The sequence below is a fragment of the Budorcas taxicolor genome, chromosome 7 (assembly GCF_023091745.1).
Source record: "Budorcas taxicolor isolate Tak-1 chromosome 7, Takin1.1, whole genome shotgun sequence".
Classification (NCBI taxonomy): domain Eukaryota; kingdom Metazoa; phylum Chordata; class Mammalia; order Artiodactyla; family Bovidae; genus Budorcas; species Budorcas taxicolor.
In genome coordinates, this window is record NC_068916.1 from 2,393,619 (window position 1) to 2,412,043 (window position 18,425).

The window sequence follows — 18,425 nt, forward strand, 5'->3', positions numbered from 1 at the left end:
AGGATAGAATCAATAAACTTGAAAATAAATCAGTAGAAGTTGTGCAATTTTAACAGAGAGAACATAGACAAAAAAGACAGAGCCTTAGCAACTTGAGGGACTATAACAAAGGGTCTAGAACTTATATCATCAGAGCCTCAGAAAGAGAAGACACAGTGTGGAACAAGTATCAGAGAAAATAATGGCTGAGAATGTCACAAATTTGTCAAAATACATAAATTAGATTCAAAAAACTGAGCCAATCCAAAAACATTAAAAATAACAACAAAAAATATCCATATCAATATACAGCATAATTTAACTTCTGAAAACTAACAAAGATAAAATTTTAAAACAGAAACAAGATATTGTACAAAAAGAAATGCAAATTTTAATGATGGCAGATCTATCTTCCAAAACAATGAAGTCCAAAGTGGCACAAAATTTTTCAAATGTTAAAAGAAACTCAATGGTGAAAAACTGAAAATTTCTCTTCTAAATTCAGAAATAAGACAAGGATGCCTACTCTTGCCATGTGTATTTAATATAATATTGTAACTTCAAGCCATAGAAATCAGACAAGAAGTCATGCAAATTGGAAGGTAAGAAGTAAAACTGTCACTGTTTATGGATGACATGATATTGTATACTGAAAGTACTAAAGTCATCACCAAAATACTATCAGAACTAAAAAATAATTCAGCAAAATTCCAGGTTACATGATTAATACATAGATATCAATTGTTTATCTATACACTGATAACAAAGTATCAGAAAGAGAAAACAAAACAAAAAAAACCAATTACAGTTGCATCAAAAGGAATAAAATACATAGGAATGAACTTGGCCAAGGAAATGAAAGACCTATACTTAGAAAACTATAAATCATTGATGAAGTCCAGTTCAGTTCAGTCACTCAGTCGTGTCCGATTCTTTGTGACCCCATGAATCGCAGCATGCCAGGCCTCCCTGTCCATCACCAACTCCTGGAGTTCACTCGGACTCACGTCTATCGAGTCCATGATGCCATCCAGGCATCTCATCCTCTGTCGTCCCCTTCTCCTCCTGCCCCCAATCCCTCCCAGCATCAGAGTCTTTTCCAATGAGTCAACTCTTCTCATGAGGTGGCCAAAGTACTGGAGTTTCAGCTTTAGCATCATTCCTTCCAAAGAAATCCCAGGGTTGATCTCCTTCAGAATGGACTGGTTGGATCTCCTTGCAGTCCAAGGGACTCTCAAGAGTCTTCTCCAACACCACAGTTCAAAAGAATCAATTCTTCGGCGCTCAGCCTTCTTCACAGTCCAACTCTCACATCCATACATGACTACTGGAAAAACCATAGCCTTGACTAGGCAGACCTTAGGCGGCATTGATGAAGTAAATTGAAGATGATACAAATAAGTAGACAGATATCCATATTCATCGGTTGGAGGAGTTACTATTGTTGAAATGGCCACACTACTCAAAGCAATCTACACATCAACTGCAATCCCTATTAGAAAAAAAAAAAAAAACCCTCATGACATTTTTCACAGAACTAAAACAAATAGTCCTAAAATTTGTATGAAAAACACAAAAGACCCCAAATAGCCAATGCTATGGAGCTGCAGGAATCACACGCTCTATCTTCAGACTATATTCCAAAGCCATAGTAATCAAAACTGTATGGTACTGGCACCAAAAGGACACATAGATCAGTTTAACAATAGAAAGCCCAAAAATAAAGTCATGAACTATGGTCAACTGATCTACAACAAAGGAGGCAAAAACATACAATGGGAAGAAGTCTCTTCAATAAGTGGTGCTAGGAAAACTGAACAGCTACATGTAGAAGAATAAAATTAGAACATTTTCTCACATCACATACAAAAGTAAACTCAAAATGGATTCAAGACCTAAACTTCAGATCAGAAATCATAAAACTCCTAGAAGAAAACATAGGCAGTACACTCTTTGACATAAATCTTAGCAGTATTTATTAGATCTGCCTCCTCAGGCAAGGGAAACAAAAGCAAAAATAAACAAATGGATTCTAATTCAAGTTAAAAGTTTTTGCACAGTGAAGTAACCCACCATAAAGCATAGACAAACTATTGAATGGGAGAAGATATTTCCAAATGATATGTCTGATAAGTGGTTAATACTTAAAATAACAAAAAAATTTTAAATAACAAACTTTAAAAATGAACAGAAGACCTGAATAGGCATTTTCCAAAGAAGGCATACAGATAGCAAATTGGCACATGAAAAGATGCTCAACATCACCAATCATTATGGAAATGCAAATCAAAACCACAATGACTCATCATCTCTTATCTGTCAGAAATGCTATCATCAAAAAATTTAACAAATAATATAGGTAAAGATGTGGAAAATAGGAAATGCTAGCCCACTTTGGAGAGAATTTAAATTGGTAAACCACCATGGAAAACTGTATGGAGGTTCCTCAAAAAATTAAAAATAGAATGACCATATGATCCAATATTTCCACTCCTGGGTATATATCCAAAACAAAAACACTACTTTGAAAAGATATGTGCACCCCAAAGTTCATAACATCATATTTACAATAGCTAAGATATGGAAGTAATCTAAGTGTCCATCAACAGATGAAAAGACCAACAAGATACACACATGAAAAGAATAAAATTTTTCCATTTGTACAACATTGATGTACCTGGAGAGTGTTATGATTAGTGAAGTAAGACAGAAAGACAAATACTGTATGTTTAACTTAAATGTAGAACTTGAAAAATTAAACAAATAAATATAAGAAAATGAAAACAGACATAGAGTGGACAAACTATTGGTATAAATACTTTGTCTCTCCAGTGGGGAGAGTGTTGGGAGGAGGGGCATAATAAGGAAAAGGAATTAAGAGATACAAACTATCAATACTAGGTTGCTGTTCAATTGCTAAGTCATGTCTGACAAGGATATAATGGAATAAAGGATGTACATAGAATATAACCAATAATTTAAATAGAGCATAATCTGAAAATACTGAATCACTATATTGTACACTTGAAACTTTGTTGCTCAGTCTTGTCTGACTCATTGCAACCCCACAGTCTATAATAGGCCAGGCTTCCCTGTCCTTCAACATCTCATAGAGTTTGCTCAACTCATATCCACTGAGTTGTTGATGTGATCTAACCATCTTATCCTCTGTTGCCCCCTTCTCCTCCTGCCTTCAATCTTTCCCAGCATCACGGTCTTTTCCAATGAGTCGGTTCTTCACATCAGGTGGCCAAAGTATTGGAGCTTCAGCTTTAGCATCAGTCCTTCCAATTGATATTCAGGGTTGATTTCCCTTAAGATTGAGTAGTTTGATATCCTTGCTGTCCAAGGGACTCTCAAGAGTGGTCTTCTCCAGCACCACAGTCCAAAAGCATCAATTCTTTGGCCCTCAGGCTTCCTTATGGTCCAGCTCTCACATCCATACATGACTAGTAGAAAAACCATAGCTTTGACTTTGTCAGCAAAGTGATGTCTCTCTTTTTTAATATGCTGTCTAGGTTTGTCATAGCTTTTCTTTCAAGGAGCAAGCATCTTTTAATTTCATGGCTGCAGTCACCATCCACAGTGATTCTGGAGCCCAAGAAAATTAAGTCTGTCACTGTTTCCTTTTTTTCTCTAGCTATTTGCCATGAAGTGATGGGACCAGATACCCTGATCTTAGCTTTTTGAATGTTGAGCTTTAAGCCAGCTTTTTCACTCTCCGTTTTCACCGTCATCAAGAGGCTCTTAAGCTCCTCTTCACTCTCTGCCATAATGGTGGTGTCATCTTCATATCTGTGGTTATTGATATTTCTCATGGCAATCTTGATTCCAGCTTGTGCTTCATCTAGCCTGGCATTTCACATGATGAACTCTGCATGTAAGTTAAATAAACAAGGTGACAATATACAGCTTTGATGTACCCCTTTCCCAATTTTGAACACTTGAAACTAGTATAGCATTATAAATCAACTATACTTCAATGAAAAAGACAAGAGATAACAAGTATTGGTCTAGGATATGGGGAAAAGGGAATCCTTGTATACTGATGGTGGAACTGTAAACTAGTTCATGCATTATGGAAAACAGTATGAAAGTTCTCCAAAAAAAATAAAAATAGACCTACATCTGGGTATATACTCAAAGGAAATGAAAACAAGATTCAAAGAGACATCTGTACTCTGATATTTATTATAGTATAATTCATAATAGCCAAGATATGGAAACAATCCACATGCCCATTGCAGGAGGAATGGATAAGGAAGATGTGGTGTATACACAAGGGGACATTTTTTAGTCATGAGTAAGAAGTACACCTTTGCAACAACATGGATGGACATTGAGGACATTATGCTAAGTAATAACTAGACAAGAAAAGACAAATACCATATGATATCACTTATATGTGTAATCTTAAAAGGCCAAAGTCATAAAACCAGAGACTAAAATAGTGGTTACCAAAAGCTAGGAGGTGGTGAGATAGGAGAGATGCTATTTAAGGGTACAAATTTGCAACAAGAAGCCAGTAATTTCTACAATTCTAATGCACGGTATGGTGAATACAGACAATAATATTGTATTACTGTAATCATACTTGACAAGAGACAGATCTTAATAATTCTAACCACTAGAAAGAAATGATAGTTATACAACATGAAGGAGGTGTTAATCATCACTACAATGGGAACCATATTACTATACATAAATGTATCAAATCAATATTAAGTTTATACCTTAAATTTGCATAAGTGAAAGTAAAAGTGTTAGCTGCCCAGTTGTGTCCTACTCTTTGCGACCCCATGAACTGTAGCCTGCCAGGCTCCTCTGTGCATGTTATATCAATTACATCATTTAAAAGTTTATTAGAGAGAACTTTCAAATCCATACCCTAGTCTTTCAATTTAAGAAATAGTAAAAGAAGAGAAAATCAAACCTAAAAGAAGAAGAATGAAAGAAACAGTAAAGATTAGAGCCTAAAATAGAAATAGAAAACAGCAAATTGGACAAAACGAAAAGCACAAAGATGGACTTTTTTAAAAAATCAACACAATTTATAAATTTTTAGCCACAGTGAAAGAGAGAAAGGGCAAGAATAAGAGAGAAAGAGATACAGAGAGAAGACAATGATTAACAAAATTAGGAATTCAAGAAAGGATATCATCTCCTACATTAGAGATATTAGAGTTATAAGAAAATAGCACAATTTCATGCCAATAAATTATACAACTTAGATGAAGTAGGCAAAGTCTCCAGAAAGTGACCAGTTACTGAAACTGACTCAAGAAGAATTAGAAAACCTTAGACCTATAACAAGAGATTGAATTAATGATTGAAAATTTTCCCAGAAATAAAAACCTGTGCCCAAATGGCTTCATTGGTTAATCCTCCCAAATATTTTAAGAAAAAATTGTACCACCCTTTCTATAAGTAGAGGAAGGAAGCCTTCCCAACTCACTCTGTATGGGCAGTATTTTTTGATACCAAAATCAGATAAAGACATCACAAGAAAAGAAAATTTCAGATCAGCATCACTCATGAATACAGACACAAAAATACTCAAAAAATGTAAACAAATTTTATACCACAATGACTTGAGTTCACTTTGAAAATTAAAACCAACCAGGTTGTTGCAGGAGCCCAAAATGGAATGTAGACAATGACAAGTGAATCTAAATGTGGTACACATAACCTCACTGCACAGTTGCTGAAAGAAGCTAAACCAGGTAGTTTTTAAAAGCAATGTTTGCCTGGATGCTGCAAGGCTATATACAGAAAGAACTGTACATGAACACTTCGGTGAGCTGCTCACAGGGCTTCCAGTTGTGAAACTATGTGCATTCTGGATTGAACGAATAAGTAATTAAAATTATAATTAGACCAGATTTCTCTGGAGAAACTGTTAAAGAAGTTACACATAAGCAAAGGGGAACATTTCTAAGATGAACCCTGACTGTGCACTACATTAGTCAGAGGTATCAGTATTACCTCTTTTGCACACACACACATGTACACACACACACAGCATACAGAAATAGATACAAGTGTATAAATGGGAACATACATTTCCAATTCTGTCTGTTGAGAGGACTTAGAAACAAAGATTCCCTAGTAGCCATAACAACACCTGAATGCCCAGATTTTTTTTAATTTCTTCTCCAATAAAATGAACCAAAGCTTCTTAGAAGAGTGGTTGACTCCAGAACTGGAGCAGGTAAAATATAAGATAATTCTGGAATACCTTATGGGGCTAAAAGGTAAAGGAATCCCAAGGAATCCTTGGGACAAGTGGGGAGGGAGATGCAGGCATTTTAAAGGACTCAGGAGCTAATCTGAAAGAACTCATAATGATCAAATCTGGAACAATGTGAGCAATAAAATTAACAGTGATCATATTAGACATAGCCCAAATAATAAAAGAAATATTGATGAGACCATACAGATATAAGTGACTGAATATATAAATGCAGAGAACTCTGCCTCGGAGAATAATTCTAATAGAATGTAGAACAAGAAAGATATAAAATCACCATGGAACACCACAATGATAATTGCTACAGGCAAGATCCACTGATGATGGCAAAATTAGTGGTGAAAGTTTAAGGATTAACAGGATTTCTGTGTCACATCAACGTAAGACCCTCTTAAATATGTACTAGAGAGAAATAGTAGCTATTCAGAGGAGGACCCTGGCCAGACACCACTTTAACTGTGATCAAGATTAACATTTCCCATGTGCTGAGGATGACACATCACAAGTGTGTGATTTTCTCTTAAAAATTCAAAACCTCAATGTACTCATGATAAAACAGCAGACAAATCCAAATTGAGGAAAATTCTACAAAATACTTAACTGGTACTCTACAAATGTATTAAGGTCACAGAAGACATTAAGATAGAGTAATGGTCACAGTTTGGAGGAAACTAAGGAGACATGGCAACTAAATGAAATGTGGGATTATACTGTCACAGAAAGAAAATTTTACTGGAAAAATGAGGAAATATGTTTAAAGTCTGAAGTTTAGCTAATAGCATTGCAACAATGTTAATTTCCTGGTTTCAATAACTGTTCTGTAAGATATTAACATTAGGAGAATTTCAGTGAAGACTAGTTGGGGATTCTCTCTACTATTCTTGTAAGTCTAAAATTATATCAAATTCAATTCCTTTTTAAAAACTAAAGTTGTCACAAGTAATTTCTTAACATACACTAGGCATGATCGAACCCATAGTGAAGTCAAGTGGGCAGATGACAAGCAGAGAGAAAAAAGGCAAGTGCCTTTTCAAAACAGAAATCAGGACTCAGCATCTAGAGACATAAAGTGGTTCCAGCTTTTCCGACTGGGCCACAGAAAACCTAGAGTTAAAAGTCTGGCCACTCATACTAGTCACTTCTTCCTTCACTGTGAATTCAAAAAGCACAGGCAGGAATACTTGATAAATTAGCAAAGATCATATATGTATTCAATACATACTATTATATGTAATGTAATTCACATTATGTATTCTATACATAATGTATTAAACACAAACATATATGTTATAAACACATATGTAATGTACATGGTCATATTAACACATATTACATATGAGTGTGTAACATTGCATATATTAAATATTGATTATTATGAATATAATCATATACTAATATTATACATACATATATACATATATGGAGAAGGAAATGGCAACCCACTCCAGTGTTCTTGCCTGGAAAATCCCATGGACAGATTGAGCCTGGCAGCCTACAGTCTGTGGTGTCACGAAAGAGTCGGACAGGACAGACGGACTAAACAATATACATATATATTATACATATTTAATATATGATGTATATGAACTATGTATTCTCATAAGTTATATATAATATATACATACGTATATACATATACACATAATACAGGCTTCCCTTGTGGCTCAGCTGCTAAAGAATCTGCCTGCAATGCAGGAGACCTGGGTTTGATCCCTGGGTTGGGAAGATCCCCTGGAGAAGGGAAAGGCTACCCACTCCAGTATTCTGGCCTAGAGAATTTCATGGACTCTATAGTCCATGGGGTCACAAAGAGTCGAACATGACTGACTTTCACTTCACATACACATAATATATATTATACGACTATATTAATATATAAATGACATGTATAAATACATGTGACTATATGTATGCAACATATATGACTTTGTTCATCAACTGAGTATCTATGTGGTACCAAATGTTCAGAGAGAGAATATAGAGATTTTAAGAAAGACGAACCAGGCCCCAGTTAAGAAAATGATGGCAGGAAAAGGCAACGATTGCAGCAGTGGGCATCCTGCTTGCTCCTGCCTGGAGGGAAACTGGTTCAAAGCTTCCCTCTGCTGCTGCAAGGATGCTGACACTGGGTCAGGCCAGACTAACAACCTCCAGCTGCCCAAGTTCCAGGTGCACTTCTGACAGAAAGATGAGAAGAATGTTATGTTGTCTCTCTGGAGAGAACTGACTTGGTAGGGGAATGGGCTCACAGGAGCAGCACTCTGGGTTCCCTCAAGAGCAAAGCTGGACTCTGATGGTCTTGCACTGCTTCTCCAAGGAACCACTGAGGGGCCAAGCAGCAAAGTACTGGGGAACAGGCCCTGGTGGGCCAGGAAAATGGAACCAATTTTTTAAGCCAAGTGGAGCAAGACAAACAGGGAAAACCAAGACAAGATATCTCATAGAGACGGCTACTCCAACCAACTAAAAGAAGGCCACTGGGCCTGGGAAGCTTTATATCTTCCAGAAGCCCCTCCACTGTGAATTAGAGCTGGGAGCTGGCAGAATAGAAGGCTGAGGGGTTCTGCAGACTAGATGGTTTCAGTCTTACCCCTCCAAGACGTTGTTAATCCACTGGATTGCAGCTCTCTTCTCTAGGTCAAGGTCTTCAGCAGTGACTGGATAACCTATCTGGAGGGGTGGGGGAAGGATCAGTGGGCCATTTCGCCTGGTGGGTAGCAGCAGAGGAATCTTGCGTTTGCGGGGCCTGGAACTGTCAGATGACTGTGACCAATTTAAGTTTTGTTTCTTCCTTAAGTGGCCATCTGCAATTTTTTCATCCTCGATCTTCCTCTGAGGTTCCATTGAGGCTGAAGGGTTAGGCCGATGGCCTTCCTCGCTGGTTTTCTCTGAGAGCTCATGAAGATGTGATGACTCTGGGCCCAGGAGTCCGGCTGCGCCTGGACCACTCCTCTGGAGCTGTGGGAAACCTCTTGTGGAGCTGTATGAACTGGTGATGGCATTTCGTTTGCTGCGTGAACTCAAAAAGTAGGTCTGGGATTTCCTAATCAGGATATCTTCCGAGCTCTTGGAACAGAGAACCAGAGGTCCAGGCCTGGGCACAAAGGAAGAGAGGACCCCGTTGATCATGAGGCGTCTAAACGCGGACTGTGCATTCCCACCTGGATTCGAGCCCCTTCTCTGTTTATCCTGACTCTCCTGGGCTGAGTGCTCTTTCTTTTGCTTTGCTAGCCCCTTTCTGCTCTCAGCCAAGGCTGTCAGGTCCTTCTCTTCCTTTCCTCTCAGTTGACCACTCTCTTCTAGGGCCCTCACCAGAATCTCCTTTACACAAAGGTTTGGGAGGTGAACAGAAAATGAAGACCATGTACAGATGACTGTCTGCTTCAGAGGCAAACGGAGCGTCACTTTGCCCTTTGCGGATGCCATCCTCAGGATTACTGAGGTGTAGAAAATGTTGGAACTGCAAGCAGACGGCAATGGCTTCTGATGGCCACTCCGGGGCACAGAGCGAAAAAAACCCCAGAATAAACACCGGGCTTGCTGGATTGAATATTGCCGCCGATGGACTAGGACAAACCCGCGACGGTACAGACGACGACGGGGTGAAGCCATGAGACCCTCAAAGGACAGCCTGCGAGCCAGGTCCAGAGTTGGGGCCCCCGAGTGAACCCGGCAAGCTGGGGGAACACGGCTGGCGGTGTGCGCGGGCCCGAGGCGCTCGGGGCTCTCTGGCTGGTCCCCGCCCGGCAGAGCAGGTGACGACGGGCGAGGGCGAGGCCGGCTAAGGTAACCGCCCATGAGGCGCAATTCTGCACTGTCGGGACCCTCAAATGGAGTCTAGTGGCTCAGAGAGATTTCCGTTAGCTGCCTAAGGGGTGCCAGGCAAAGCGCTTACTGTTGGGTGGTGCCTGTGACGCGTCGTTGGAACGCGTGAGCGAAGAAAGGGGACGCTTAGGCCTGCACGAGGGAGGGGTAAGCGCACCCGGGTGCTTCCTGCCGGATGCGGCGTAGGTGTCGGCGGGGCGCAGGTGTCTGCGGGGCGCAGATGTCGGTGGGACGCAGGTGTCTCGGGGCGCCGGTGTCGGCGGGGCGCAGGTGTTGGCGCCTGGAGTACCGGCTCCCTGGGCGCAGCCGCACTTCCCGCAACCAGGCTCCAGCTCCGTCGCGGGAAGGTGACTGGCAGTCTTCCCCAAACCTAATGGCTCCGGGCTCAGCAGCGCCCACTCTATGCTGCATCTCCGGGGTCAGCACCGGATGCCCTAGGGGAAAGCCGTTCTGACCCCGTGCCACCGAGATCCTGGGGGCATAGCCACCCAGGTGTCCAAGACTGCAGGAGGGAACCAGCTGGACGCGGGAAGCCAGAGTGGATGCTCCCCATCCTGTTTCCTTTCCCGTGAATCTGACTTTTCTGATACCCCACCCCATCCTCCTCCCCTGGAAAGTAAGGTTTCCAAAACAGTTTACAATGACCAGAAGTAGAGAATTGGTATCTTTTTAGACAGCTCTATACCCAGGAGCAGTGTTATCTGGGACTTAAACTTGAATTTTGAAGGTCGTACTTTGCCATGACCCTAATCTTTGCTTTCTGCCCCTCAGCAGATGCTGTAGGGCTTTGTGTCATTCCTTTTCAGTAAGTCTGTGTCTATGGATGGGAGAAGGGACCTGGCAATTCAAATTAGAACCCAGAATTTGGCTCTCTATAAGTATTCTGACTGCAATTAGTATAGTTGAAAGGTGAATACATTAGAATACTCAGGCTATTTAAAAATCTGATGTTTTCATAGCTACACTCACTTTGATTTGGTTGTTTTTTGTTTTATTTTGAAATCATTTTGCCTTATTTTGGATTATCATCATTTAGTGAATGATGCTTGACATTTTACTAGACCAGGTGGTTTTTCAAAGGAGTTATTCCAGTCAGTGCTGTGCTCAGCAAGCAGAGAAGGGAAGTATGATTTTGTGTAACCAGCATCCAAAGGGCTATACTTTAACTAAATATTCTAGTGGGTTATAAAATTCAGGAGTTTGACTTTCATCTTTATGCAGAAAAAAAATTAACAATATTGACAACCTCCCAATGTTTTTTATCTGTCTGCTGTGCTTCAAGGTCCTTTTAAAAATGAAACAAGAGAAAATTTCATGATGGGTGGATATACTACCACAATATGAATGGAATTATTCCAGGTATTTGAAGGTCATCCATTCCTCAGTTAAAGAAATAAATCTTAATAATAGACACATTAAAATTTGTTATCCAATAAAAATTTTCTAAAGGAGTTTTTCAACCATTAATTTTTTTAACTTTGTATTTTGTATTGGGGTGTAGCCTATTAATAAGGTTGTGATCATTTCAGATGAATAGCTAAGGGACTCAGCCATACATATATATTCTCCCCAAACTTCCCTCCCATTCAGACTGCCACATAACATTGAGCAGAGGGTTTCATATGCTATACACTAGCTCTTTGTTGGTTATCCATTTGAAATATAGCAGTGTGTAATGTTCATCCCAGTCTCTCTAATTATCCCTTCCTCCCAGCAACCATAAATTCGTTCTCTAAGTCTGTGAGTCTCTTTCTGCTTTGTAAGTTCATCTGTATCATGTCATTTTAGATTTTGCATATAAAGGGAGTCATACAATATTTCTCCTTCTTTGACTTACTTCACTCAGTATGATATGCTCTAGGTCCATTCACATTGCTGCAAATGGCTTTATTTCATTCTTTACAATGTCTGAGTAATATTCCATTATGTGTATGTACAATGGAATCTTTATCCATTCCTTTATCCATTCCTCTGTCAATGGACATTTAGGTTGATTCCATGTCTTGGCTATTGTAAACAGTGCTGCAATGAACATTGGGATGTACGCGTCCTTTTGGATCATGCTTTTTCTCTGGATATATGTCCAAGAGTGGGATTTCAGGGTCATATGGTAGCTCTACTTTTAGCTTTATGAGGAACCTCCATACTGTTCTCCATAGTGGCTGTATCAATTTACATTCCCACCAACAGCACAGGAGAGTTACCTTCTCTCCAGCATTTATTCTTTGTGAGTTTTTTGTTGATAACCATTCTGGCTTATATGAGGTGATATTTCATTGTAGTCTTGACTTTCATTTCTCTAATACTTAGAGATGTTGAACATCTTTTCATGTGTCTATTGGCCTTCTGTATGTCTTCTTTGGAGGAAATATCTATTTAGGTCTTATGCCCATTTTGTGAGTGGGTTTGTTTGTTTGTTTGTTTTCATTTTATTTGTTTATTTTTTAGCTTTTTTTTTAGTTTTTTTTTTTTCACCTTACAATATTGTATTGGTTTGTTTTGATGCCATTAAGCATCATGAGCTGTTTGTAAATTTTGGAGACTAACCCCTTATCAGTCACATCATTTGCAAATATTTTCTCCCAATCTCTAGGTGGTCTTTTCATTTCATTTATTGTTTCTTTTGCTATGCAACAGCTTTTAAGTTTAAGTAGGTCCCATTTGTTTATTTTTGTTTTATTCTCCAGTATTCTGGAAGACAGATCGAAAAAATGATGCTGTGATTTATGTCAGAGAGTGTTCTGCCCCTATTTTTCTTGAGGAAATTTATAGTATCTGGTCTCAATTTTAGGTCTTTAATCCATTTTGAGCTTATTTTTGTGTTTGGAGTTAAAGAATGATCTAATTTCATTTTTTACAGGTAGCTGTCCAGTTTTCCAAGCACCATTTGTTGAAGAGACAATCTTTCCAACATTGTGTAGTCTTGCCACCTCTGTCATTGGTGTCATAGATTAATTTGCCATAGGTGCATGGGCTTATTTCAAAGTTTTTTATCCTGCAACATTGATCTATATTTCTATTTTTGTGCCAATACCATGCTGTTTTGATTACTGTAGCTTTGTAATATAGTCTGAAGCCAGGATGGCTGATTCCTCGAGCTCTATTTATTGCTTTGGCTATTCAGGGTCTTTTGTGTCTCCATACAAATTTTGAGATTTTTGTTCTAGTTCTGTGAAAAATGCCATTATAATTTGACAGGGATTGCATTGAATCTCTAGACTGCCTTGGGTAGTATAGTCATTTTGACAATACTGATTCTTCCAATCTGTGAACATGGTATATCTTTCCATTTGTTTATGTCTTCTTTGGTTTCTTTCATCAGCATCTTATGGTTTTTGGAGTACAGGTCTTTTGTCTCCTGAGGTAGATTTATTCCTAGGTATTTTATTCTTTCTGATGGATCATAAATGGAATTTCTTCTTGAATTTCTCTTTCTGATCTTTCATTGTTAGTGTATTGAAATGCAGCAGATTTCTCTGTATTAATTTTGTAACCTGTGACTTTACCAAATTCTTTAATGAGTTCCAGTAGTTTTCTGGTAGCATCTTTCAGATCTTCTATGTACATGTACATGTTATGCAAACTGTGACAGTTTAACCTCTTTTCCAATTTGGAGTCCCTTTACTTCTTTTCCTTCTCTGGTTTCTGTAGTTAGGACGTCCAAAACTACATTGAATAAAAGTATCAAGAGTAGATATCTTTGTCCTGTTCCTGATATTAAAGGGAACACTTTCAGCTTTTCACTGTTGATTATGATGCTATCTATAGGTTTGTCATTGTTGTTCAGTCACACTAAGTTGTGTCTGACTATTTGTGACCCCATGGACTCCAGCACACCTGGCTTCCCTGTCCTTCACCATCTCATGGAGTTTGCTCAAACTCATGTCTATTGAGTTGGTGATACCATCTGACCATCTAATCCTCTGTTACCCCCTTCTTCTTCTGCCCTCATTCTTTCTCAGCATCAGGGTCTTTCCCAGTGAGTCAGCTCTTTGCATCAGGTGGCCTGATTAGAACTTCAACTTGGAGCTGAAGTTTCAGCATCTGTCCTTCGAGTGAATATTCAGTGTTGATTTCCTTTAGGGTTGAATAGTTTGATCTCCTTGCAGTCCAAGGGACTCTCAAGAGTTTTCTCCAGCATCACAATTCAAAAGCATCAATTCTTTGGTGCTCAGCCTTCTTTATGGTCCAGCGCTCATATCCATACATGACTACTGGAAAAACCATAGCTTTGACTATATAGACTTTTGTCAGCAAAGTGATGGCTCTTCTTTTAAATACACTGTCCAAGTCTGTCATAGCTCTTCTTTGAAGGATCAAGTGTCATTTAATTTCATGGCTGCTGTCGCCATCCACAGTGATTTTGGAGCCCAAGAAAATAAAGCCTGTCACTGTTTCCATTGTTTCCCCATCTATTTGCCTTGAAGTGATGGGACCGGGTGCCATTATCTTAGTTTTTTGAATGTTGAGTTTTAAACCACTTTTTCATTCACCTCTTTCATCCACATCAAGAGGCTCTTTAGTTCCTCTTTGCTTTACACCATTAGGTGGTATCATCTGCATATCTGAGGCTGTTGATATTTGTCCCAATAACCTTAATTCCAGCTTGTACTTCATCCAGCCCAGCATTTCGCATGACATACTCTGTATGTAAGTTAAAAAAGCAGGGTGACAATATACAGCCTTGACATACTCCTCTTCCAATTTTGAACCAGTCTGTTGTTCCATGTCTGGTTCTAACTGTTGCTTCTTGACCTGCATACAGATTTCTCAGGAGGCAGGTAAGGTGGTCTGGTAATTCCCATCTCTTTAAGAATTTTCCATTAAGACAAAGTGATCCCCTTCCTCCCCACAAACTGATTGAAAATTCATCTGAAATGGAACAACTTGTACAAAACAACTTTTGAATGCTAGTAGAAGACCCTGAACATCCAAAAAGGCAATCCAATCTGCTTACAATGAGGTAGGGCAAAAGATCAAGATTAAAAAGTAGACATGGTTTCAGAATGAGGACTGTGACCCAGGGAGGGAATCATGAAGGAGGAAAAGTTTCCACACACTTGGAAACCTCCTCACAGGCCTGGCCAGGTGGAGCTTTGGAACCTCAGAGGGGAGTGCAATGATAGATACTCAGAAGGCAAAACAGAGAACACACTATGGTGTTCTTTGCCTAGAAACACTTCCCAGCTGAGAAGTGACTAGCATACCTCCATCCACAGCAGATTGTGGGGACTGGGTTTTGAGGCTCAGGCATAGGTTCAGACCACAGGGAGAGGAACAGGGTTGGCTGCTATGAGGATAATATGTGGGAGGTGGGGAGGGGTGGGCAGTGAAACAGCTGAAAGAGTAAAGGGCAGCATCCCAGAGTAGCAAGAGGTCTTGTCACCTGGGATATACTAATTCTCCACATTCACAGTGCCTACTGGTAGTCTACAAAACCTGCAAAACTGGTTAGACTCCCAGCAGGCAGAATTAGCCTCAACTGCAGTTTACAACCCCAGAAGAGGAAACAAGCCACAACTATTGCCAAAGCCAGGGAAACTGCCTGAAGCAGTAAACAAAATGCCACAGTGCAGTCAGGACCCCAGAGATGACAACTACCTCCAGGCTGTGAGCAGACACAGGTTACTGCCCATATCTTGCTTGGAGTCTAAGCAGCTTCACTCTTCCTAGGGACCCACAACTGGAGCCAATTCCTCTGGGAGAGCACACAACCTGCTCAGGCTGTAACAACAGCTGGCAGGTCTTTACTTGGTGCAGGCATTCTCCAGAATGTCCCAACTGTGGCAGTAATACCCCTTTCTCTACCCCTGTCTTTACCCAGCCCAACTGAGAAAGTGAGCCTTAATAAGCCTCTGCCTTCGCCAGCTCATGACTTCGCAGAAGACAATCACCAGAGGGTGATATATAAGCAGCTACTACTAAGTCACTTCAGTCGTGTCCAACTCTGTGCGACCCCATAGACAACAGCCCACCAGGCTCCCCCGTCCTTGGGATTCTCCAGGCAAGAACACTGGAGTGGGTTGCCATGTCCTTCTTCAATGCATGAAAGTGAAAAGTGAAAGTGAAGTCACTCAGTCATGCCCAACTCTTAGCGACCCCATAGACTGCAGCCTACCAGGCTCCTCCATCCATGGGATTTTCCAAGCAAGAGTACTGGAGTGGGGTGCCATTGCCTTCTCCTATATAAGCAGAGCAGGGCCCAAAACCAAAGCAGAACACCCGGGGCTGTGTGACCAAAGAATAGAAAGGGAATGGGCTCCAGCAGTCACAGGTGCATTGAATTAAATAGCTGCATTTAGCCTGAGACTATAGACATAGGGGCCAGAGAAGGCAATGGCACCCCATTCCAGTACTCTTGCCCAGAAAATCCCATGGGCAGAGGAGCCTGGTAGGCTGCAGTCCATGAGGTCGCTAAGAGTTGGACACGACTGAGTGACTTCACTTTCACTTTTCACTTTCATGCATTGGAGAAGGAAATGGCAACCCACTACAGTGTTCTTGCCTGGAGAATCTCAGGGATGGGGGAGCCTGGTGGGCTGCCGTCTATGGGGTGGCACAGAGTCAGACACGACTGAGCGACTTAGCAGCAGCAGCAGCAGCATAGACATAGGGGCAACTGTGGAATTTGGGAGCAAGTACAAGCTGGAGTAAGGCCAGATACAAGGCTGAGTGGAACCTATACTGCCCACTACAGGTCCAGAGACATTCCTAGAAATATTGGAGGACTTTGGTGTGAGTCTCTCTGGGTGTTCTGGACTGTTGAGTGTTGCTTTCACTAAGAGTCTTGGCGTTTTGTCTTCTGTGCTGCATGGCTTGTGAAGTCTTGGTGCTACAGTAAGGAGTAAGGCCTGAAGAGAACTCCTGACACCACTGACCATTAATTGATAAGAGCTCTCCCAAAGACCTCCATCTCAACACCAAGATTAAGCCACACCCAAAGTTCAGCAAATTCCAGTGCTGGGTACCCCACACCATACTTCAGCAAAACAGAAACTAACATTAGCAGGCAGGCCATACCAAGCCCATAGACACCCCAAAACACACTACTGTGTACCGCACTTCCCTTCAGAGAGATGAGATCCAGCTCCATCCATCAAAACACAGGCACAAATCCCACCAAACAGGAAACTTTCATGAAATACTGGCCCAGCCCCACCAATGGGGGACAGACTCCACAATTAAGAAGAAATATGATCTTCCAGCCTGCAGAAATGAGATCCCAAACACAGTAAATTAAACAAAATTAAAAGACAGAGAAACATGCAGCAGATGAAGAAACATGGTAAAAAACAAACAAGACCAAACAAATAAAAAGGAAATAGGCAGTCTACATGAAAAAAAATTCAGAATAGTAATAGTAAAGATGATCCAAAAACTTAAAAATAAAATGGAAGCACAGATAAATAGACTGGAGGCACAAATGAAGATACTAGAGATGTTTAACAAGGATCTAGAAGAATTAAAGAATGAACAATCATCGATGAACAACAAAATAACAGATTAAAAATACACTAGAAGGAACCAATATCAGAGTAACTGAGACAGAAGAATGGACAAGCGAGCAGCAACATAAAGTGGTGGAAATAACAGAAGCAGAGAAGAATTTTTAAAAAGAATAAAAGGAAATGACAACAGTCTCAGAGACCTCTGGGACAACATGAAGCATAACATGAGACTCATAAATGTCCCAGCAGAAAGTAAAGGAAAGGATATGAGGAAATATTTGAGTAGATTATAGTAAAAAAACAACTTCCCCAACATTGGAAAGGAAAAGCCACCCAAGTTCAGGAAGCCCAGAAAGTGCCATATAGGATAAACCCAAGGAGAAATACACCAAGGCGCATATTTAACAAACTAAAAAAGTTAAACACATTTAACAAATACTAAAAGAAGCAGTGCAGTAACAAATAGCATATAAGGGGATCCCAATAAGGTCAATAGCTGAACTTTCAACAGGAAATCTACAGGCCAGAATGGAGGGATAGAATATACTTGAAGTGATAAAAAGAAACAACCTAGAAATAGCCTAGATTAATCCATCCAGCAAGGATCCCATATACATTCAAAAGAGAAATCAAGAGCTTTACAGAAAAGAAAAACTAGAGAAAATTCAGCACCACTGAACCAGCTTTACAACAAATGCTAAATAAATTTCCCTAGACACAAAACACAAGCAAGGAAAAGGCCTGCAAAACAATAAATGGTAACAGGATTATACACATCAATAATTACCTTCAGTTCAGTTCAGTTCAGTTCCTCAGTCGTGTCCAACTCTTTGCGACCCCATGAATCGCAGCACGCCAGGCCTCCCTGTCCATCACCAACTCCCAGAGCTCACTCAGACTCACATCTGTCGAGTCAGTGATGC

At 40.2% G+C, this 18,425-nt stretch overlaps 1 protein-coding gene across 1 annotated transcript; it reads right to left on the bottom strand.

The window, feature by feature from the left end:
* Positions 1-8,815: 8,815 nt before the first annotated feature.
* LOC128050335 (nuclear envelope pore membrane protein POM 121-like) lies at positions 8,816-10,027 on the bottom strand. The gene has a single exon (XM_052642559.1). It carries the CDS (start codon positions 10,025-10,027, stop codon positions 8,816-8,818), a length of 1,212 nt encoding a protein of 403 aa, XP_052498519.1.
* Positions 10,028-18,425: the final 8,398 nt, after the last annotated feature.